Raw genomic sequence first — 22,065 nt, 5'->3', positions numbered from 1 at the left:
TAGGTTTAATTAATGGAAGTTACATTTATTATAACTCGACTATTTACATTGTCAATTCCAAGCACAGATAAGAGAAGGAGGGTCACGCTGTCTTATTGACTGAGTATATATCTTATTCGTGAGATTACGCTGAATTTATTATGATTGTTTAAAGTTAATGTTACGTTATTTATTTAGAGTGAGTGGTCCTTCAGAGGGTTAAAAAAAACAAAAAGGCTTTAGGTAGCGTGTGTACAGTAAGAATAGAATCAAATAAGGAAGTGGACAAAATCATGGGATGTGCATGTTTTTTTATTACACTGCCAAAACACGGATCATGCAAATCCTCCTCTGTTTCTGTCTCTTTCTCTACTACTAATAACAATACACGAGGAGTTTAATTAATTTACAAATTAAAGTTTTATATTAAAAATATATATAGTGGAATTACAACCTAAAATATTACACGAATTAAGAAGGATTGTTGTTATAGAATTATTGTGATGAATTTTGTTAGCATGTTTGACTTTGAGCTTATTGTGTTTTTTGGAGCACTTTAACATTATCTAGATTTTTTTTTATCTCCATTCGACGTTTTGTACCCACATTAGAGTCTGGTTAAATTCGAATTCGCTTCGAAAAGTCTTGCTCTCTAACAAAAACGACTTCGTACACAAGGAAACTCGAACCCAAAACGTTATTTCACTTCTATTATTTTAATATGAACAATAAAGATTCACATAGTTCATCGGAGAAGGATCGAGAGTGTGTGTATATATAAATCAATGGATAGTGTAAAAAATTAAATTCATAGAATAATAGCAATATATAGAATAAACGGGGTTTGGTAATAATTAGGCTTAACCTCCCTAATTTAAGGATGAAGTCACTATCTAATCTTAATTTATTTTACTTAAACATTACTATAAACCGTTTAAAAACTTACATTTTCATTGTTAGAAGCAACCACTATTCACACTTCTCTTGACTCTGTGCATGTTTACAAAATTCTTTTACTCATTATAAATACATTATTAAGTAAAAAAGCAAGTTTAGGGAAGTGTGTTAATAAGTCTATAATGTTATAGGTTTACTGTAGAGTTGAGTCAGAAAAGTAGAAAAAAGGTGGTCAGCTCAGCACGCTTTGCTTATCGAACCAAAAAAAAACAACAAAAATAAATATATTAGTGGTTGCGTGCGTTATGCTCCAATTCCGTTTTGCTGTTTTAAGGGACTGAAGAGAATCTCCTCTACCCCTATCCCTATAATCTTCTATATACATATATACATAACTCTCCCTCTTCTTTTCTAGCTTCCTTCTATTTACATCTTCTCCTCTCATATGCTTTACTAGTCTTACCCTTGAAACTCATAAAATTTTTAAAACTCACTCTCTCTTACCCAACAAAATACAAAGTATTAGCCATTTTTGGGTTCTTCAAGACAATCTGGATTCAAGGTACAACAAGTTTATCATCTTTTCATAACTTTTTTTCAACAAAGTTTATTAATGTGAAGGTTCATGTAATCAAGATTTTGTTTTTTTTTAAGGTGGAATTATCAAACAGAGTTGGTTGGTTGAGTAAAAAATGGAAGGTTATTCAAGAAAATGGGTTATGCAAAGAGGAGAAGAAATAAACCATGGAAATTCTGAGGAGAAAAAGCTTGAGTTAAGGCTTGGTCCTCCAAACGGAGATTGGTCATCTAGTGAAAAGGATGAAACATTTTTCCCTTTTAGTTACATCTCAAAAGATAACCATGCCCAAAAATTTTCATCATTTCTTCAGCTTCAATCAACGGCACAGAAGCAAAGCCAGATGGTACAGGAATCATCACAGACAGTTTGCACCAAAACAGCAGATTTGCAGAGCACAGAGAAGAAAAAAGCATTTTCACAGACAGCTACTGTGCATAACAGCGCTCAGAAAAGGTAACTCAGCTTTTTGCCTCTTATTTGCTTTTTTATTTTTTTGACAGAGGATATTCACTGCTGTGGTCCATGCAACTAATGCTTTGTTTCATCTTTGTAATAATATTGTCTATTTTCTAGTGTAATGTGATTTTGCATAGTATGATTTTTCTATTATATTTTAAGTTTATTATTGATAACATTTACAGTTTTGATATTTTGTTTTGTTGTATTGGTCAAGCATATAGTTCTTTTTATCTAATTCCGTGCCTAGCTATTTTTGTGATATTGTGCAAATTTGTTGAATCATAATAGAGCCGTGTTTCTTTTGTTTGTTACAATATCCTTTTCGTGTAGACAACTTTTGATTAACCCTAAATTCAGGAAATTCGTTCCTTATATTAGCATAGTTTTATGGATTCAAGTTATATACCGTGGTTGCTTGAAAGGCTATTAGAATTTATCCGTTGCAGCTAAGGGTGTGACCTAGTGGTTAATGAAGTGAGTTGAACACCATGTGTTTGCAATTTCAAATCCACAAACTGGCTTGGACACCACAATTATTAAAATAAAAAAAATTAATTTATGGTTGTAGAAAGTTATCATTCTACGTCTATATCAACTTTACTATGAAGAGTTACTTGTTTATTGGTCAATTTAACTGGATGGTGTAAAATAATCAAGACATCCTGATTAAAATCCCTATTTAAACCTCCTTTTATCTCATGCTGATTTTAGTTAACAGTTTAAAAAAAACATGGGATTAATTTAATCTCAAAATTTGAATCGGGATAATCCACCTAATCCCTTGAACCAAAACACAAAGATGACTTAGTTATGCCCTGTCTTAAATTTTGCTTTCGGCGACAATTTAATTTTGTATATTGTTTTCTCAACTAACTTGTGTTGTTGCTTCTTTCAAAATAAATAGGACTGCACCAGCACCAGTTGTAGGTTGGCCTCCAGTTCGTTCATTTAGGAAGAATCTTGCAAGTAGCAGCTCTGTGAAATCTGCAACTGAGACACAAAATGTGGTCCCAAATAAGAGTGCAAACAAAAAACCAATGGAAATTTGTCAGAAAGGATTATTTGTTAAGATCAACATGGATGGTATTCCTATTGGAAGGAAAGTAGATCTCAAAGCTTATGACAGCTATGACAAACTCTCTTCTGCTGTTGATCAACTATTTAGAGGCCTTCTTGCTGGTTAGTTACTTATCTACTCTTTCCGTGGATAATAGGCTCGTCCCTTTACCCTTACCTAATTAAATACTACTATGTGTTTGTTCGCGATGGAGTTCAAACATGTTACTTGAGCCTAAGAAGGGTTCTTGAACTTGAAAATTCTAACTTTGTTTTACTATTAGCTCAAAATAATCCATCTACTGGTGGGAGTGAGAAGAAGGAAGACGGGGAGACAGCGATAAGTGGTTTATTGGACGGAAGTGGGGAATATACTCTTGTATATGAGGATAATGAAGGTGACAGGATGCTTGTTGGGGATGTCCCTTGGCAGTAAGCATCTTTAGCTCTCTCTCTATCTATGGATCTGATACTCTCACTTAAATTATTGTTTTCCCTTTTAATATTCTCACATATCTTAATGCTCTCTTTATATTTGGATCACATTTTTCTGTCTGAAATAAGTTTATTAGAAAGAATTCTTATTCTCTTAACTAAAGTAGTACATAGGACAAAAAAATGAATCTTTTCATTATGTGTACGTTTTAGTGTTTTTTGTCAGCCTGAGATAGGATTTATTCATATAAGCTAAACAAGCCAAAAAAGTTGCATGTGTGTGAAGCAAGAGTTGCCGTAGTGCACCAATAAAGGTTACAACACACTATTTGGAGATTAATGGCCTTCATGATTTCTGTATATTCATTCCTGTAGTAGTTTTCATCGGTTCGTTCTAATGGTTTAACGTTTGACATTTTCAGCATGTTTGTGTCTACTGTGAAAAGGCTGCGCGTGTTGAAAAGCTCCGACCTCTCGACACTTACTCGTGAGTTCCAAATTGTTACACTGTTTAATTTTTGTTTATACTACAATTTTTCTGCTCCAAATGAAACTTGGGAACTAAAGTTGGTACTTTGATTTGCTTGTTTCAGGTGCAACTAAGCAGCTGAACTAATGATGTGAATGAGCTAACGAGATGTAGAGTCAACATATCTAAGAGAGAGAGTGACTTGTTTTGTATGGAATTTGATGTTTTTTAATTGTTCAAGTGTAGTTGCAGAAGCAAAAAATATTGATGTAAATTATGAATATTGCTGCTAATATTTGTGTTTTTGGGAAGGCAAAATAATCATTGCTTTCTTATGATTGTTTGTGCTAAAGTTTCTAATTGTGTAACAAATTAAAACCTAAACTGTTCTCTCATGAGGATCAGCAGTTGAGTAGAAGCATAGTTTCACAATTTTGCAAAGCCATTTCAACTAACCCAGGCTGAGACTGCAAGTTTCGTCTATCATAACAACAAAAAATTCAGTATAGTCGATAATAGCAAATTTCTTGGTTTTGTGGGTAAAGTTATGGGCGTAAATGTTTACTAGATGAATTAGTCGAGGTATACACATAACTTAAAGGGCTGTTGCAAAGAAAAATGATAAAATCTAAAATTCAACTATGAAAATTCTTTATGTTTTCAGTAAATGATTGAAGATCATCCAGTCAGGTAGTAAAAGGATCTTTTATCCATGAAAATTCCGTGCTTGAAGGCACTTCTAGGAAAACTCTCCTGGAGATAAAAGTTAAAAGTATCTGCTGGGGATATTATTAATTTCATTTGATGGTACAATAAAGGAGAGAAAATACCGAAAACGCTTGAGAGCAAAATAGAGTCTAAAGGTAGTCCCCTCTAACAAGATATGGATTTGATCACACTCTCCTAAGCTTGATCTTCAAGGTACATTGAATGAGAGGCAGCAAGAAGAGCAGCACCAATGCCAGAACCATCATTGGAGTGCACAAAAACGATGCTCGTTGCCAATTCCTCTCCGAGCAAGTCCTTCAAAGAGTTCTCTAAACACATTCTATATTCTGTATAGTGCTCATACAACCCGCCATCCATGGCTATAACCGTCCTTTCTGAACCACCCTGCTTAGGCGTATCTCTTCCCATCTTTTTCAAGATGCCCAATACCCCTGCAGCTGCAAGTCTTGCCCCACGTGTTGCAACGATATTGCACAGCTCAACCACTAATTTCCTTGTCTTCAAGGAGGTATTAGATATCTAAATGGCAGAAGAAAAAATAGTGTGAATTCATGTTTGTTGATGTGTGTATCAATTATCAAGAAGTAAAGATACTACTGTTGATGGAAAAAAAATATCAACAACTTCAATCTCTTTTTCCTGCAGTTATTCTATTTGATTATCATTTAGGCACTTTTATCGAATAATTTTGACGTATACGTATATCAATTTTTTGTGTGGTGCCATCTTAGGGGCTAAAACCTTGCAATGTACTGCCAGCAAAATTTTCCATTTATTCATCACTATCTGATACAGGGATACTTCTTCAGGATTTGCTCACAGCAAGAGGAAATTATCCAGTTTTTGGGTCCATCGGAAACTGCCTCTCAACCTTCACAAGGTAGGGTAAGGCTGCATACACTGTGTATGTCGTTGTGTTGTTGTTCTAACTTTTTCAGTCTTTGTTTTAAATAGTGACAGAATTGAAGAGGTAATATTGTTCACCGTCTATTCTCCTGAAAGTTACTCTACAAGGAAAGATGGCATATGTTGTACCCATAGGCAATGAGGAAACCAAAAAGAGGCTCTTGTTTTATTTTCTACAGTGTAAAGACATAAATGAATAGCAACATTTCTTTTCTTGGTAACAGTCAAAAGGCAACAATATTTACCTCTAAAATATCCTTCAGCTTTTCACCAACCACTTTCAGATCAGGGGATGTGTCATGATGCATAGCAGACATATCAGGTGTCCTGCATATTGTTAACATTTTTTATCAGAGGTGCTGTTTGAATGTGGATAAATGGTCAACAAAAGACAAATACCATGTGATGCAAGTGAAATAGAAACTAAAACTCAATTACATGAAATATTTGTAAATGCAAATACCATCTCTTGTTTAGTACTGATTGATCATCCAGAAACATCTGTAAATAAATATGCTTCCTCGAAACTTAAATCTGCCCATGTTCCACTCTTTACTCATTATTATCCAGACATGTTGCAGAGAGAAATTGATATTGACTTGCGAGATTTTCATCTAATTGCAAAGAGAACATCAATATACAAGTTCAACACTTAGGCCAATAGCCCATTAGAGAGGTGAAAAAGGATTTGCCAACCCTTGTTGATCATATTAGACCTTCAGCTCTATGCATAGAATTAATGAAGATCTGTTTTTCAGGTTTTTTATTTTTTAATAATCGAGGTATCTGGGCTAGCATGCACTTCGACTAATTCCACAAGATACTTGCTACCTCCCACCTGCATTCCACAAAGGCTTGGACAGATGGAAGGGATCAACTAATGTTTTTCACTCTGTTAGGATTTGAACCTGAAACTTCATGGTTCTTAACCCACTTTATTGACCACTAAGCCACACTTGGATGCGCTTTTTAGGTGGTTAATAAAGCAAATTTGCATTATAAGATTATTCATCAGCAATTCTGAAGTTACAAAATAGTACCTTAACACAAATGAATCCTTGAGCTTCGGAGGGACCTCATCACCAAAAACGCCAGCTTCTTCAGCCACCCTGAGTAGAACTCTGCGTAAAATTTCTCCCAAGTACATGCCAGAAGTCATCTTCTCAAATATCTGTTAGGATGAATGGAAATATTCCTCATGTGCATCTAAGTAATCACAACATAAAGCAAGTCTACAACAAGAAGTTTATAAAAATAGACAAACAAGGACCTGTTCACCAGGATTTAAACTCTCGTTATCCAACGCATGATCATACTCTGTCAAGGGCAGATGGGATGACCTAAAATTACCCCATTCCATATTGATAACCTAGAAAGAAACACAGGATGCATTTAGCAACTATCAACAGTGTCAGAGAGTGAGAGAGAAAAGCAGACCAAAGCTACTGAAAGATCCCAACCATTTCACCAGATTTTGGCACAGGACCATGCCACTTTGGAATTGCCTGCACCCGTTCCACATAAGCTGCATTGGTCCCTGTACCTAAGATAACAGCAACAGCTACATCCTTTTGTGTATATTTACCACCAGCTAATGTTCCAACAGTATCATTCACCTTTCATTAAAACATTAATCAAAATCAATATTTTACAATTAAACAGTACTTAACATGTTTTCTGTTAAGTATTTCTATCGGTATCTTTTTTCCTCATACACTCTTAAATGGAATAATATTCTGCAGCACCAGATAAACTCACCAGAGCTGAGACCCGCATATCGACACCTTTTCTTTTCATAGCTTTTGTGAGTTCTCCAACAACATCTTGGCCAACCTATGTCCGAGCAACTAGCACAAACTTAGATCCATTGGACTTTTACGCAAAGGACATTTCAAGTTCCCATTTTAGCAATGAAAGGCACATATGATTAAATAAAATATATTTAGTGTGTGTGTTTGTGTTTAAGTAATACAATAAAAAATAACTACAAGTACAAAAGATAATGCTATGGAATTGGATAAATTGCAGTCAAGTGAAACATGAAATGAGAAAAACCCTATGTTTTGAACTTTCTGATTCAGATGGAGTGATGCAGTTTTACTTCTCATCTAGATTTAGTGACTAGTTTCTTATACAAAACTTAATTGTACTTGTATTGAAACCATCTACAAAGAGAAGCACCAAACTTAGGTTGCACCTAACATTTAGCACTTATCTGCACCTTTAATAACACCGCTTCCATATATGCTGATGAAATCTTAAAATATCTACTATCAAAGTATTCTTTCAGGCCAAACATATTTTAGCGTCTAGGCCAAACACATTTTGAAATATAAATCAGCAGGCTGTTTCAGTACCAGTATAACCAAACCGTTCACTCTATATGTTATCTTCAGAACTAGTAGAAAATAATCAGAAATCAAATTGGAAAGAACACAAACAAGCTGCAGAGAGTGGATGGCTAGAATTACAAGGAACTACAATAAACAGGAAACACAAAGTAGCAATGACAATGCATACCGCATCATCAATAGAGAAGCCTTTTGTCCACCGCATAATAGTCCCAGAGTTGATTGAAGTCTGCATTACTGGGAATGAGAAGGTGAAACCTAGTTCTCTCTGCTTACCAGGAGGTTGATGAAATTTTTCCTCTTCCGCAGCAACAAATTTTGCAAGCTCAGCCGCAATATAATCAAAAAGTGCCTGAAATCATGTCAACTTTAGAGTTCAAAAGAAACAAAGTAGAAGAATATGGCAGGCTACAACATCTCAACAGGTCAAGTACTTACATCTGAAGTCCCAACCATCAAACTTGGAGGAATTGATGCCTCAGCAAATTCTTGATGAATAATACCACCATCTTTTCCACCCAATTGCACACGCAATACTCGAAAATTTGTTCCACCAAGATCCAATGCATAAAAGACGCCAGCTTCATCACTAAATTAAAAGGGTATTGATGGAACAAACATTTAGCATATCCTCAGTTCATAATGGGCTTAGACCGGCCACCATACAGAATACTTCAAATCACTCGAATAAATATGATTGACAACACGACTTGGCTGTACACTCTTTTGGCAGTTTAAAAGAGCACCGTAATACTAACATTCTGGATAGAAACAATGGCTGCAAATCACACATCATAACCAATGCAAATAAATTTTACGTCAATCGCATATTGGAATGACAATGCTCAGCACATCAATTTCAACTCAGGATATGTCCAGGGGACATCAGGGGAATTTGAGGAGTAACTTAATACTGGTGAGCAAAATTCAGTTACCGCCAATAAAGTTTCTCTTAGGTACATCAATGAATAGCTTAATAAAACAAAGAGGATATGCAGAGCAGTAGAAAACAAGAAAATACAAGTACCAAAGTAGAATTCCCAATTTCTCAACTTCATGGAAATGATATCTAAATACTCCCCAACACTTCCATATAAAACAGAACCAACATTGAGAAAGACTGATTTTTTAGCTCACTCGTACTCTCCTCAGCTTGTCCCGATTGACTAGAGATTATGAATATATGCCTACATCTTAATCTGAGATCATTCTAGACAATTACAATTTTTTTTAGGGAAAGTAGCTTTTGATCCTTTAAATATTCGACTACGCATATTTAACCTTGACAAATCAGGTTCCACACAGCTAACGTCCCCAAAAACCCCCGTAGCCAAATCTATAACAGCTGAACCGTAGAGCATCTAAGCTTCAATTTTGAAACTCAACTTACAATTATTATCTTACAAAGTCACTTTCTTTGATGAAAAAAACTGAAATCAACAAAGAAATGCGACTTTCCCATATAATAACTATTAGTTGAGTGACCATTTTGAAAAATCAAAACAAAGATAGATTCAGATTTCTACTAAAAAGATCATTTTTTTCCTTTCTACCAATGAATTGATGACACCCATCAATAACGACAAATCATCACTGCTAGATTTCAATCCATACAAGCAATGCTTAAAAAAGAACACTAACCCAGTTGGGAGATTATCGACATAGGTGATAAGCATCTTGAGCTTGCTGCCGCCTTCAGAAGCAAGTCCGGCGTGCATCTCAACAGTCATAGCATCAGCAACTTGCTTAAGCTTTGCATCTTGAGTCTTACACTTTTCCTCAAATTCACGAAGAATAGCCATAGCACGACCCCATTTACTAGATTTCCGCATCCGGTGGTTCACTATTAACGCCGCCACTGCACACACCGCAGCTGCACCAACCACGGCGGCTCCCACCGTCACTTTCTTCATTTTTTTTTTGCCGGAATTTGAGGTTGGCAAAAAGTTGGTCCACTGAGAAAAAATGAAATCAGTAAAGTAAAAATTTGTGAATTTTAAGGAGAAATAATAAAAATTACAGAGAGGGTGTCTGTGTTGGTTAAGAAGGAGATCGGATCAAAGGAGAGTTCAGTAATTCAATGAGAAAAAAAGGGGAAATTTAAGGTTAATTTGTAGACTGGATTAGGATACATTCACTCTCTATTTATTACAAATTTAGATTTTCATAATTTTGCTTTGAATGAGAGTTAATATTAAAACAAAGAAAATGACAAAAAATAAAGTCTTACTTATGTTTGGTAGTTGGTAAAAAAAAAAAAAACAGAAAAAAAAATTCTTCTATGATTAATGAATTGCATTATTCGAGGGATCACAAAGAAAAATAAAATTGGTTAACTTATACTAAATAAGTCAATTCAACACAGGCTTTTAATATTTATTTTTAGTGTTAGATTTCTTTAATGTAGATTTGATTTGTTTAAGAAATTAATTAAGGGAAACGGATTGAGAGAAATTTTGCGAATACTTGATAAGATTATAACCCTTAAATATAAGAGATTATTTGAGATTTATATATTTATTTATAATGTGTCATCAGTGGCAAAGCCACGGGTTCAAAATCTAAAAAAATAGACACTCAAAGTAGCCGAAGGAAGTTCGACATCTACTATATAGACCTAAAAAATTATTTTAACAATGTATAAATCATATAATTTTTCGCCGAAAGGGGTTCGGATGAATCCCTCACAATAGGTGACTCCGCCACTGTGTGTCATGTTTAATGTATTTATTAGATTTCGACACGTATCCTAGTAAAATAGTACCCCTAGAATTATTCGAAACCAAAAGAAGTAGGAACAGCTAACCTATTTTCTAAATGAAATCTTTATACTTTTTTAATTATATATTGTGGAGAACAACAAATTTGTACCTATTTATCAACAAATTTTATTTTTTCCCCAAGATTTATATTTTGTGGGATGTTGATGTAAGAGCAGACAGCCAAAAACGTCCTTCTCCCCCACGTTTGTTAGGATGGTTAGGGCAATACAAGAAATATCACATCATATATATATCTTTCTTTGTTGCTAACTTTTATATTTTAGATAATTATTTGCTTGAGTTGTGTACATTATTAATATAGAAAACTTAAAAAAATATATCTTTCGATCATTAATTTATTGACATGTTTGAAGTATCACTATTTCTAAATTAGATGTTTAAAAGATACTTATTTGATTGTAATTTTTCCTATTAATATATGACTTTTTCCAATTTTTCCTTGTATTTTTACAAAATGAATTCTACAAATACATCAATTTTTGAGCTGGTAGTAAGAATACATCCATGCCTGATATGAAGGTTTAAACTAACATTATACATTCAGATAGAAAATAATCACTGATTCATTATCATCAAATTTCGAACCATACACTTATGATTCTAAAAAAAAAAATTGTTATTTAAAAAAAAATCGTATAAAAATACTTTAATCTCTTAGTTATTACTCCAATTATTAAAAATAATAGTAATAAAAAAGGCAACGTAGAAATGAAACGAGGTGATGATGTATTCACCTATAAAGGAAATATATGAGTGGGATACACCAAATTAGAGACCTTTTCTTAGGCCAGTTGATCAAAGTGGAAATTAGGTACATAAATTCTAATATTATTAAATTCTCATTTTCTTTGACCTTACTTTTTCAGTATTAGAAAAATAAAAATAATAAACGAAAGAGCCTCTCAACTATTTTGACCAACACATTACCAAAGCAAGAGGTTTTGACTTTTAAACCTTTTACTTTGACGTCACACAACTTGAATGAATACAATCGTTGACCCTTCAATTGCCAAATTTCACGGCATGCGATCATGCTATTGATTTAAATCAAAGTTACTACATTCGATCCAATCGATAATATGTAATTTAGCTCCGCTCCTACGTTTACCTCGATTGATTCCACGGGATTACTATATCTCCTACCAATACATTTACAAGATAACTTTGTTCATCAAAAATTAAAACATATGAAAATAAATTACCCCATATTTTTTTGAGAAAATTGTATATAATAGCAAACTATTAATTCAAATTAAATGCTATAAATATAGTTTGATTTAATTGTACCCCATAGCAAACTGTTGCTATTTCGCTTCTCTCTTTCTCGCTTTATACAAACACAGATTATACAATTGATATTTTGTATATGCATACCAAAACAGATTATACAACTGTTTTCTTTTATGTATAGCGAAATTATACAACTGCTTTCTTTTGTATATGTATAGCGAAATATACATATTTATGTTTGCTATGAAGCGCAATTATGCAAACTATAACTATAACATACAAATATGATTTTTGTGTTTGCTATATGTGAAAGTTGCTTTTTTTTTATTTTTTATTATGCTAGATTTTAACTTGAGATCTCACAGTTTTCAACGACTCTTAATAATCATGAGGTTACACAATTGAAGTTGCCTTTCAGCCCAAAAGTGAATATTGGCCCAAACTACTATCTACACAAAAGCCCAACTCGGTTGCATATCCAAAATGAGTGGGCCATTTGCGGCCCACTGAATGTGGAATTTTCGTAAGTTATACGAAATCTCGCTGACAGCCACATGCTCCAACGGTCATATTTCTGAAATTTCAGATTTAAAAATGGATACCTACTCTTCTAACGGTCATCTTCTTCATTCCTTTGTTACTCTCTCCCTGACTGTTCGTTCATATAATACCAAAACTTTTCTAAAAAAGGAAAAAAGCGAAAGAGGGAAAATAAAGAAAGTAAACAACAATTTTCTCAAATCAGAAGAAATTGATATTTGATTTCTTGTGTGACTTCACCATGGATGTGGGTACTACGCCGCCACCGAAAGGGACTCCATTATTGAGCTCTCCTAAGTCTTCTGCAGTTCCAGATCGTTCGCTTTCTGGTATGTTGCTATTTCCTTAATCATGAATATTTACACTAATTGACCTCACCCATAAATTGGGTTCTTGAAACCCTTAGATTGGATTAAAGTCCCACATTAGTTGGAGAATGAACTGTCGGTCCGCTTATATAAATTTAGACAATCCATCTTTTGTGAAATAGTTTTTGGGTTGAGTTAAACTAAGATGTCATATCTTTACATGCTATCGGAGCCGGTTATGGTGTGAATGGGGTGTTAGACGGGAATAAAGTTCCATATTTGTTTGGAAATGGATTCAGGATACTTATATGTACTTGGGCAATCTTGATTAAAGTTCCATATTTCTTTACATGATTACTGTGAAAGGTATTCATCACAAATTGTCTTATTTTGTTGATATAAATGTCTTTTTTTCTAGTAACAGGGTCAAGAGAATCGAATGAAAATGAGCAACCACTTAACCAGAAACCCATGACTAAGAATTTCATGTCACCCACCATATCTGCAGCTTCCAAAGCTTCAATTCCAATTAGGAAGAAAATTTTGGCAGAAAGAAACGAACTTTCCACCACCTGTGAAAGCCTTCCTCACAAAGCCTCAAATGTTGGGTCTAAGACCAGTTCCCTAAATTCGACCTCACATCGTTCTGGAAAATTACCTATTGCTTCCTACAGTTATGCCTCTGAATCTGAGAATGATCAAGAAAACAACTCTGTTGTTGATTCCTCATATAAGCCATATGACCCTCTTACTAATGACCTCGGCCCTAGACCTAAGTATCTCCGCTACCAGCCAAATAGGCGTCGTGGGACCTTTCTTAATCCTCAGAAATCTGATAATCAAGGGTCATTGCAGCAAACTCAAGATCCCTCAAATCTTCCTGAAAAATACAACCTGGAGCCGGAGAATGATGAAGATTTGGTGGATAGTGTTGAGGATGATGAAGAGGAAGTGGAAGAGGATGTCGACAGGGAATGGAGTTTGAAAGGGGTCTTCAAGATTCTGCTTTTATCAGTTGTTTTCTTTCTGTCAGGCTCAAATTTATCATCCATGGACTCTGTGGTGAGTTCAGGTTCTGGTGTTGTGATTCGGAAGAACATCTTTGAAGCTGTTTTCTATGAAATTTACGGGAGTGAGAGCGCATATGTGGATCAGCCAGAGTATTTTCAAAGTGGTTTTCTGGAATTGAGTCAAAGAGAAACTAATGATGAACTTAAGGCAGTCGAAATTGTTGAAGATACTGTGGAGTTGTTGGAAGTGGGAAGTGCTGAAATGGAGGAAACAACTGAGCCCCAGGAAGGACTGAGTGCGGATATTGATATTGATATTGATCAGGACAACACGGAGGTCGAAGTTACTCATAGTGTTGTACATGGTGATGAAGAGGAGGAAACCATGTCAACAGCTGCTGATGAAGTTACTATTTCCAATGAAGTGGATGAGGAAGAAGTTGGTGGTTTTGATGAGCAGCAGCTACAAGAGAACCTTGAAATATTGCTTGATGACATTTCAAGCTCCAAATTTGAGCTAGCAGAAGTTGACAACAACGTTGAGCAGGTCGAAAAAACCTCACAGGAACAAACTGGAGAAGTAGAAATACCAGAGATAGTACCAGAAGGAGCTGAAGTAATTGAAACAGAACTTGAAATCAGCAATCTTGACACTGAGATAGAGTCGGAGAATGCTGAAGTCAAAGAAATTGGACTGAGTAACGCTGTAATTGTCGTTGGAGCTTCAGCGCTTTTGGTTGCCTCTATGGCTATCATCTATGTTACAAGGAAACCAAATGCTTCTATTGAAACTCCTCAAGCTGTAATACTCAACAACTCAGCTATTGCCAGTGTTGAAGGAGAACTCTTAGAGAACAAAACGGAAACTTCTGTAAAGGTTTCATCTTTACAAGAACCACTAAATGATCCCTCCGAAAATCGCAGGAACTCTCACCTTGAGAGAATACCTGGCATTGGATCCATCACACAAGCTTCATCTTTGTGTGGACTAACTAAAGAAGCATCGAAAGAGATCAGCCACCTCAGTGCACCAAAGATTGAACTACTAGGTGAAATGATGGTTGGAGAAGTCAGCAGCTCCCTTAGAAGCTGTGTTAGGAAAAACAACATGATTGAAGCAGAAGGTAGCAACACTAATTTATCTAAAGGTGTTGTTTTACCTCCTGCTCAGCCATCTGTTGTGGAAACAGATTCTCCATCATATGGAAGCTTCACAGCTGAAAAGAAGATCTTGAAGAAAAAGGTATGCTGCAAAGTTCAAGTTAATTTTATGTAGACCTTTCTTGTAATTGGATTAATTAAAGCTTCAATCTTTAACTATTTTACTTGTAAAAACAGGTGGAGAAAGATGAAGAGATCAAGAAGGTGGTGTTGACAACCCCAGTTAGGAGATCAAGTCGAATTCGAGATCGTATTGGCATGTCCCCTTGAATGAATTATTTACTGTAGGAGTTTTTCGTTTGTTTTAGTGGAAACAGCATCTCTGTTGTTTCATATTCTTTGATCTTCTTACAGATCAAATTCTAGGAATTAATGTATCAAGTGCAAAGTGCAAAAGCATTAGAATTGTAACTTGTAGGAAATGATGATCTTAACTTTCAATGGAGAATTCACTTATCTTCTATGAATATTTTGCAAGCTAAGAGAGATAAAGATCAATGCATCCAAATATCTGCAGAGCACAATTAAACAGAATTGAAGTTTTCAAGGGCAAATAATATATCCAAAATGCAATAACATATCCAAAATTGAAGTATACACAACTCTTTCTCACTCTCTAGCTAGATCTCTCTCTGTTGAATAAATACTACACTCTCCTTATTTTCTCTTTTCTCTGTACTACACACTACATCTCTTGCACAGGAATTAGAGGGGGTCTGCTCCTGCTGATAAAACTTGCCTTTCCATTAGTAAAAGATGCTGAAAATGATGAGCTTCTTGAAGCTTTCTTCAATATAGTTGCCTTAGGAAGAGTATATGATTTATAAGAATCCAATCCAGCACCATAGCTCTTACAAGACTTCATTTTTCTTCTGTATGGTGATTCTTTCTTAGCAAGATCTTCTAAACTTGTCACTCTTGACAAAGATGTAAAAGACTGTGATTTCCCTTCATAAAACTTAGATAATCCCCTCCTGCAATTCATAAACATCGAAAAAGGTATAAGCTTTTCACTCTCATTATTATATTATAACAAGATTCATTCTTTTTAGTCATACTTACTTGATTGGTAGTTGTGACATGAGGGATGATAAGTCATACAAAGCTCCATCATCAGAAGAGGGTGATGAAGATGCATCATCTGTTGTATCAAGTGAAGATGAACAACAAGATCCATTAGAGATGTTTGATGATCCTTCACCAATGGATGATGAAATTGATGATGAAGATGAATGGCTCATATTATCACAAATTTCACCATGATCTAATTCACGTCCTTCATCTATCATCCATAATTGATGCTCATCTTGATTAATCTTCTCCATATGATTCAAATTTTCTTGATTCTTGAAATTGAATAAACAGATTTAAAGATAAGATAAATAGATAATAATAATAATAACAATGTGTGAGTTAGCAAAAAGCTTTAGTCTTTATCTTTTATAGGCACATACAATACAAAACATGGGATTGTTTGTCATTTCTAGGAAGGCATTTATATATTATTATTATGTACAAGAAGATAATGTGTGGATATAAATTAAACATTTACTTTTTAGGACTTTATGACAGCTAAGAACACAGAAACTTGCGTCACACCCCCAACTAATTACCGACACTTGTCAAACAACCACACGATCGTTACACTGATCTAAAATTTGAAATTTATGAATTCTGAATTTTTCATCAAACATATAACACGTTTCGAAGTTTTAACTTCGAAATAATATTTTGCATATATGTAATGATTTTCTCTTATATAAATACAAGATTTTAGAGAAAAGTTATTGAATTCGTTCCAATTTATAATTTGGTATTATACACGTGTCAAAAAATGAAATAGGTAACATGGCAAGAAATGAAATATTGTTGTGATAATAGAGAAATTCTTAATTTAATTTAAGATAATAATATTTATTTGAACGAATGAAAAAAATATAAGTATGGCTTATCCAGAGATTCGATATTATCTTGTCGTATGGTTTGAAATAAATGTCTTGACTTTAAAATTGCACTAAGTTAAGAAAAAGAGGATAAGCTCTATGACTATGAAATTAATATTATGATATATATTAGCCACCAGTATCTGAGTCACCAGCTAAGTCCACAAATATAAAAATAAAAAATAAAATAAAAGCATATTCTTTTTTATTTTTAGTTGTGTTTTTTATGATAAGAAGCAAGTTGTAGATAAAATCATTGACTAGGAGACATGGGGGCCATTCTTGCATGCCACTTTTTCTACCTACTTTATCCTTTTCAAATTTTTTGAAACACCCTCAAGATTTAGGATTGGAGAAAAACATATCAACAAAAATCCATTTGCTTTTTTAAAATCTGTTTTCCGGACACAATTCAATATATTTATCTTGATTAGCTTTAATTTAAAGTGGATTCAATCAAATATAGTTATCTTGATTAGACTCATCACTCAAACTAATTATTCGATTGTCCATTTATTTTATTCACTGAATCACTATTTTTTTTATCACTGGTATCATCAAAGTATAAATATATACTCTAATGATATCAAGTAATATTGATAATAGAGTTCGATCCCACAATACTAGTGTGAAAAACATTTTCATTGCTCATCTTTATAACTGAGTTATCAATCATTTTTGTTAGGAATTCACAAATTAATATACATATCTATTTATTTAATTTTCTAATATAAATACAGAAAATTAATGAATTCATCGAAACCTACGAACTCCACCTAGCTCCGCTCTTGGAGGGGGTCAAGAATAGTTTTTTTTTTTCATAGAAAAAACGTGAAAGTAGTCGTACTGGTTAGTCTCCAAATACGGAACATTACTGTAATTTGAAAAGGTCAAATATTTTGGGCTTTGTTTAAGAATCCTATGACGTTTCAACTATTTTTCCTAATTCTTTTTTTTCTTTTTGGGTTATGACTCTAAAATTTTCTATACCATAGAAAATAAAGAGAAAAGTGGTAAAAGACTTGGGGGGCTGTTCAAACCAAACTGACAAAAAGAAAAGGCTTGATTTGATATTGAATGGAAAAAAAGGGGGAAATAATCAAAACTATATATAAATAATAGAATTTTCTCTAAAAATATATGTTAGGAAATATTTGTGATTCTTTTATTGGGTATAACATTTAATAAAACTTTATAGGACATTTATTTTTAAATATATTATATTTTATATAATGCTTAATTCAACATGCATCATTTTAGTTATCAAGTGTTGTTGAAAGGTGAAAAAAAAATTATATTCATATTTCAAAATATATTAACTTTGTATATTTTCTTTGAATTTGAGAGTGTCAATAATTATTATAATTTAATTATGTTTGAACGTGGGCATCCTTGAAAAAGTATTTCTATCATGTAATATTTAATCTATAACTCTAATTTAAAATAATAGTTATGAGATAAAAACTAAAATAAAAAATTGATAAAATTGAACCGTTCAAATTAATTTGATTTTAATAAAATTGAATCAAATCAAGTTATGAAAAAGTACATATGGAGAGATAAGAGATAAGACCTAGGTCTATTCGAAAATACATCAACACAACTTCGCTACGATGGACCTTCTTATCCTGTTATCCATCAATCTTTTTGTTTTTTTCTTTTCTTTATATTACGTTCGTTTCATGAAATTAAATTGATATAAAATTAAATTTTATTTAAATATGGTATTTAAATTTGTTAAATTATGTTTTTTTTCTTTTATATTATAAATTTTTCACAAGTTGTGAAAATTGATAAAAAAATTTCATTTTTTTCAAATGAGCAATTTTATAAATAAGGTATCAGAATATCTAAAGTTTCTCATTGATAAATTAAATACTTTTATATTTTTTTATTAATAAATATTTACTATAAATTCAACATCTCTTTACACTGAATATAACTCTTCTTTTTACAAAATATAAATTTATAGGTCACTTTTTACATTTTAAAAATAGTAATCATGATTTAAAATTTCAAATTATGTATTTAAAATTTAAAATTATGTATTTTAAATTTAAAATTATGTATTTTAAAAATTTTAAAACGTTAAATCTAAATCATAATCCTAAATCACATACTCAAATATTAATTTAAAATCGCGATTTCATATCGCAACTTATTCTATTATATATCCCCACTCTTTATGAATTATGGGACGGTGGAATGATAAGTGATGAATTGAGCAGCTATGCATAAGAAAGAGTTGTTCTCCCGGATTAGATCCCCGCACCGAACCCATTTTTCCCTCTATTGAAGCTTCTCATTTCTAAAATTCGGACCATCTTTTAGTTGTTTTATTTTATAAAACTTTGTAATTATTCGAGAAACATAGTTTTTTTAAAAAAACTTTTTCCCTTAGCCTTTTATTTTGGATACGATAACTACGTAACGCAAATAAAAGGAAAATAACTAGAAGCACAACCATAAAATAACTTATTATTATCATGTTGAGTTTGTTAAAAAAAGAGATCAAATATGTTGATTTAAAATATGAATAATTAGACTTGTTGAGAGGTTGTTAAATAGTCACTAGAAATCTAGAAAGATTTGATCAAATCAAATGAAAGAAGATAGAAGCTACAAATAACTCGGTTTCAAATTGTCTAGTCAACTTTGTTTGGCTTGTGTCAACATGACATTCTACTTTTTCTAGAAATTAAACTTTTCAATCATATAGTAGTATTTTCAGAATGTTATATCCCTATTTCTCCCTACTATATTCATAAAAATACATATTTTCAAAATCAAATAATATTCAACACTTTTGTCAACTTGATTATTATTTAAAATTATCTTGTGGCTGGAATTCCATTGCGGATTAAGAATAAAAATAAAACCATTTTCTCAACGATACCAAAGTAATATTACATCAAAAGTTAAATAATTTCAAATAGTATTAGACAGTGGTGGAGCCAAGAATTAGTGAGCACTTACTCATTCAAGGTGTATGAAATCAATGGGCTACAAAAAAGTCTTTTTATGTTAAGAGTGCCCAAAATATAATATTTAATCACTTCATATATTATTTTACTTGCAAATACAAAAATAAATTCGGCGAAGGGTATCCAAATTGGACTACCCCGATTTGCATGTGCCTCTGCCCCTGGTACTAAGCCCTTTCCTCTTTATTTTTTTAAATTCCTCTCTAATTAGAAGAGAAACTAAAATATTACAACAATAACATATATATCAATGTAATTCAACCAATCTTATTTCTATCGTGTAAAGCTAAAATATTATCCTTAAAAAGAAGTTTTAAGATGGGGTGTAAAGGTACATTAATGGATGAGTCCAATTGGCTTAAGTTATCATAGACCACAAAACTTTTTTGTCTAATTAAAACGAAAACGAAGTAACCAATGATTTTTCTATATTGTTAGCACCACATGAGTTGCAGCCTCTACAAGGAACAATTACAATTAATTAATGATAGGAAAGAAATAACATACAACGTGAAGGGCCTCCGTTTAATCACGTTGAAGGCACGTGTCTGAACAAACAACAATACGGTGTAATTATAACCGTGAAGTTTGAGTAGAGTAGAGTAGAGTACATAAATCTTATCTTATTTTTATTTTTTGGAATAGCAATATTATTTTCGATAAATTATTGATTCAATAAAAAGTTATTCAAAATCAGTTTGAGAAAACTTTTCCAACTAGAACATCCAATCAATATATACCTCATTCTATTTTAATTTGTTCAAAAATAATATCGCTTTTATAGTTATAAAAATAAGGGATAAGGGTCTGAAAAATACCCCAACTTTGATCAAATTTGCTATTGCGATACTAAACTTTCATGAGGGTCTATTACCTCCCTAGACTATTTAATACCATATTTTTTTATCCCTGAACTATCTAATAGTGTTTTTTAAAGGTATATATGTGATCACGTGGACACATTACTATTTATAATTTTGCATTATTTTTATGTCTACGTGGGCAAATATATATATTTAAAATACGGTATTAAATAGTCTAGGGAGGTAATAGGTCCTCATGAAAGTTTAGTATCGCAACAACAAATTCGACCAAAGTTGGGGTATTTTTCAGACCCTTATCCCTAAAAATAATTTAATTTTAAACTTTCTTCGTGCTTTTACAAGTACAAAATTTTATAACATATTAAAAATTATGAATTTCATTTTTTTTTTTACAAATTTCATGCTAAATAAAATTATGCTTCGAAACATAAGTATCATCCAATTTTGAAAATAATAATAGTGTGAACAGTGATTCGAAGACGAAATAATGACTATCAAAGATTGTAGTAACATGATTAAAACAAAATTCAATCTTAAGAAGTCTCATATTTGATCCTACGAATGAAATAGACCTTAATATTATCCAAATTTAGAAATTTTTTTAATACAAATTCAAATAAGTCGTACCTGAATAACATATGGAAAAAAAAAAAAAAAATTGTGAGGGGGAAATTGTCGGGGCAGTATTACGTGGATGACTAGCTTATTTTCAAAATGGGCCTGTCATGATGGGCTTTGGGCTCAGATTGATCTTCTCCTGCTCAATACAATGTCCATTTCACATTGTACATTCTCGTTTATTCTCTTCTCTTTTTCTCTTTGTTAGTTAGATCGATTCTCCCTTAATCAAAGATGATTTTTATTTTTTGATGAAATTTAGATATGCTAACTATCTCTATTATTTTTTCGTCATATATATGGTTTGCTTACGAGGATCATAACTTTTCATGTGTTAGTGTAAGTTATTTGATTGTTCAATTCAGAATATAAGAATCAATGATCTTTTTATTTTTCATGGAGGACCTTAATTTGTCACACCATGATGAATTTCTAAAGAATCATTTACTATGTTTTTACGGAGAACAACTACCCTCTTATCACATTATTTTCTATTTCTTCACACTCATTATTTATGTAGCGTGATTGACTGTCCTTTTGTATGATGTGTTTTAATTCTTTGTTGCTACTCACTGTGCCTATATATTAAACAAAATGTACAGCTTTTGTTTCATTCAGATCCGCATATTGTACCTACTTAAATAATTTTGTCGATAGCATAGAGCAAAGCGTAAGCAACAAATTGCAAATCGTGAATTACTTATTATAAATACACATCTTAATAAAAATGACGCAAGAATTAACAAGCTAAGTAAGCAGCATGGTTTGGTCAGTTTCACGTTTCAAGCACCCCCCCCCCCCCC

The 22,065-nt window shown here is 32.7% G+C and overlaps 4 protein-coding genes across 5 annotated transcripts; 2 read left to right on the top strand and 2 right to left on the bottom strand.

Moving 5' to 3' along the window:
* Positions 1-1,190: 1,190 nt before the first annotated feature.
* Positions 1,191-4,211, top strand: LOC102585218 (auxin-responsive protein IAA26). Its single transcript, XM_015306771.1, has 6 exons — positions 1,191-1,438; positions 1,531-1,909; positions 2,820-3,094; positions 3,256-3,403; positions 3,829-3,893; positions 4,000-4,211. The coding sequence occupies exons 2-6, from the start codon at positions 1,569-1,571 to the stop codon at positions 4,020-4,022; spliced, it is 852 nt and encodes a 283-aa protein (XP_015162257.1). The 5' UTR covers positions 1,191-1,438; positions 1,531-1,568; the 3' UTR covers positions 4,023-4,211.
* Positions 4,212-4,676: 465 nt separating this feature from the next.
* On the bottom strand, positions 4,677-9,793 carry LOC102604144 (hexokinase-1). Its single transcript, NM_001318690.1, is given in 19 exon segments — positions 4,677-5,080; positions 5,083-5,086; positions 5,088-5,123; positions 5,756-5,837; positions 6,551-6,572; positions 6,575-6,605; positions 6,607-6,681; positions 6,781-6,879; positions 6,971-7,126; positions 7,269-7,291; positions 7,294-7,300; positions 7,302-7,343; positions 8,031-8,081; positions 8,083-8,115; positions 8,118-8,213; positions 8,300-8,438; positions 8,441-8,450; positions 9,503-9,545; positions 9,547-9,793. Coding segments are annotated over 19 exon segments (1,479 nt in total). The 5' UTR covers positions 9,775-9,793; the 3' UTR covers positions 4,677-4,778.
* Positions 9,794-12,228: 2,435 nt separating this feature from the next.
* On the top strand, positions 12,229-15,354 carry LOC102584899 (uncharacterized). 2 transcript variants are annotated; one of them, XM_006343080.2, is made up of 3 exons: positions 12,229-12,743; positions 13,147-14,975; positions 15,071-15,354. In XM_006343080.2, exons 1-3 carry the CDS (start codon positions 12,656-12,658, stop codon positions 15,161-15,163), a joined length of 2,010 nt encoding a protein of 669 aa, XP_006343142.1. In that variant the 5' UTR covers positions 12,229-12,655; the 3' UTR covers positions 15,164-15,354. The 2 variants fall into 2 exon arrangements, with proteins under 2 accessions (XP_006343142.1, XP_015162256.1); XM_015306770.1 differs by having other exon boundaries at positions 13,141-14,975.
* Positions 15,355-15,391: 37 nt separating this feature from the next.
* On the bottom strand, positions 15,392-16,372 carry LOC102603808 (uncharacterized protein in LEU2 3'region-like). Its single transcript, XM_006342970.2, has 2 exons — positions 15,956-16,372; positions 15,392-15,867 (listed from the first exon to the last, which is right to left on the bottom strand). Exons 1-2 carry the CDS (start codon positions 16,216-16,218, stop codon positions 15,579-15,581), a joined length of 552 nt encoding a protein of 183 aa, XP_006343032.1. The 5' UTR covers positions 16,219-16,372; the 3' UTR covers positions 15,392-15,578.
* Between the last annotated feature and the right edge of the window lie 5,693 nt (positions 16,373-22,065).

This window comes from Solanum tuberosum, unplaced genomic scaffold (assembly GCF_000226075.1).
Source record: "Solanum tuberosum cultivar DM 1-3 516 R44 unplaced genomic scaffold, SolTub_3.0 scf00040, whole genome shotgun sequence".
NCBI classification, from domain to species: domain Eukaryota; kingdom Viridiplantae; phylum Streptophyta; class Magnoliopsida; order Solanales; family Solanaceae; genus Solanum; species Solanum tuberosum.
The sequence above is the reverse complement of the archived record's forward strand: the minus strand, read 5'-3'. Positions and strand labels throughout refer to the sequence as shown.

Excerpts from the sequence above, each read along its gene's own strand:
- LOC102585218 (XM_015306771.1), top strand. The coding sequence starts at position 1,569 with ATGGAAGGTTATTCAAGAAAATGGGTTATGCAAAGAGGAGAAGAAATA. Across the intron at positions 3,095-3,255 it reads ATTTAGAGGCCTTCTTGCTG|CTCAAAATAATCCATCTACT; the intron begins GTTAGTTACTTA and ends TTTTACTATTAG. Across the intron at positions 3,404-3,828 it reads GTTGGGGATGTCCCTTGGCA|CATGTTTGTGTCTACTGTGA; the intron begins GTAAGCATCTTT and ends TGACATTTTCAG.
- LOC102584899 (XM_015306770.1), top strand. The coding sequence starts at position 12,656 with ATGGATGTGGGTACTACGCCGCCACCGAAAGGGACTCCATTATTGAGC. Across the intron at positions 12,744-13,140 it reads TCCAGATCGTTCGCTTTCTG|TAACAGGGTCAAGAGAATCG; the intron begins GTATGTTGCTAT and ends CTTTTTTTCTAG. Across the intron at positions 14,976-15,070 it reads AGAAGATCTTGAAGAAAAAG|GTGGAGAAAGATGAAGAGAT; the intron begins GTATGCTGCAAA and ends TTGTAAAAACAG.
- LOC102603808 (XM_006342970.2), bottom strand. The coding sequence starts at position 16,218 with ATGGAGAAGATTAATCAAGATGAGCATCAATTATGGATGATAGATGAA. Across the intron at positions 15,868-15,955 it reads ATGTCACAACTACCAATCAA|GAGGGGATTATCTAAGTTTT; the intron begins GTAAGTATGACT and ends TATGAATTGCAG.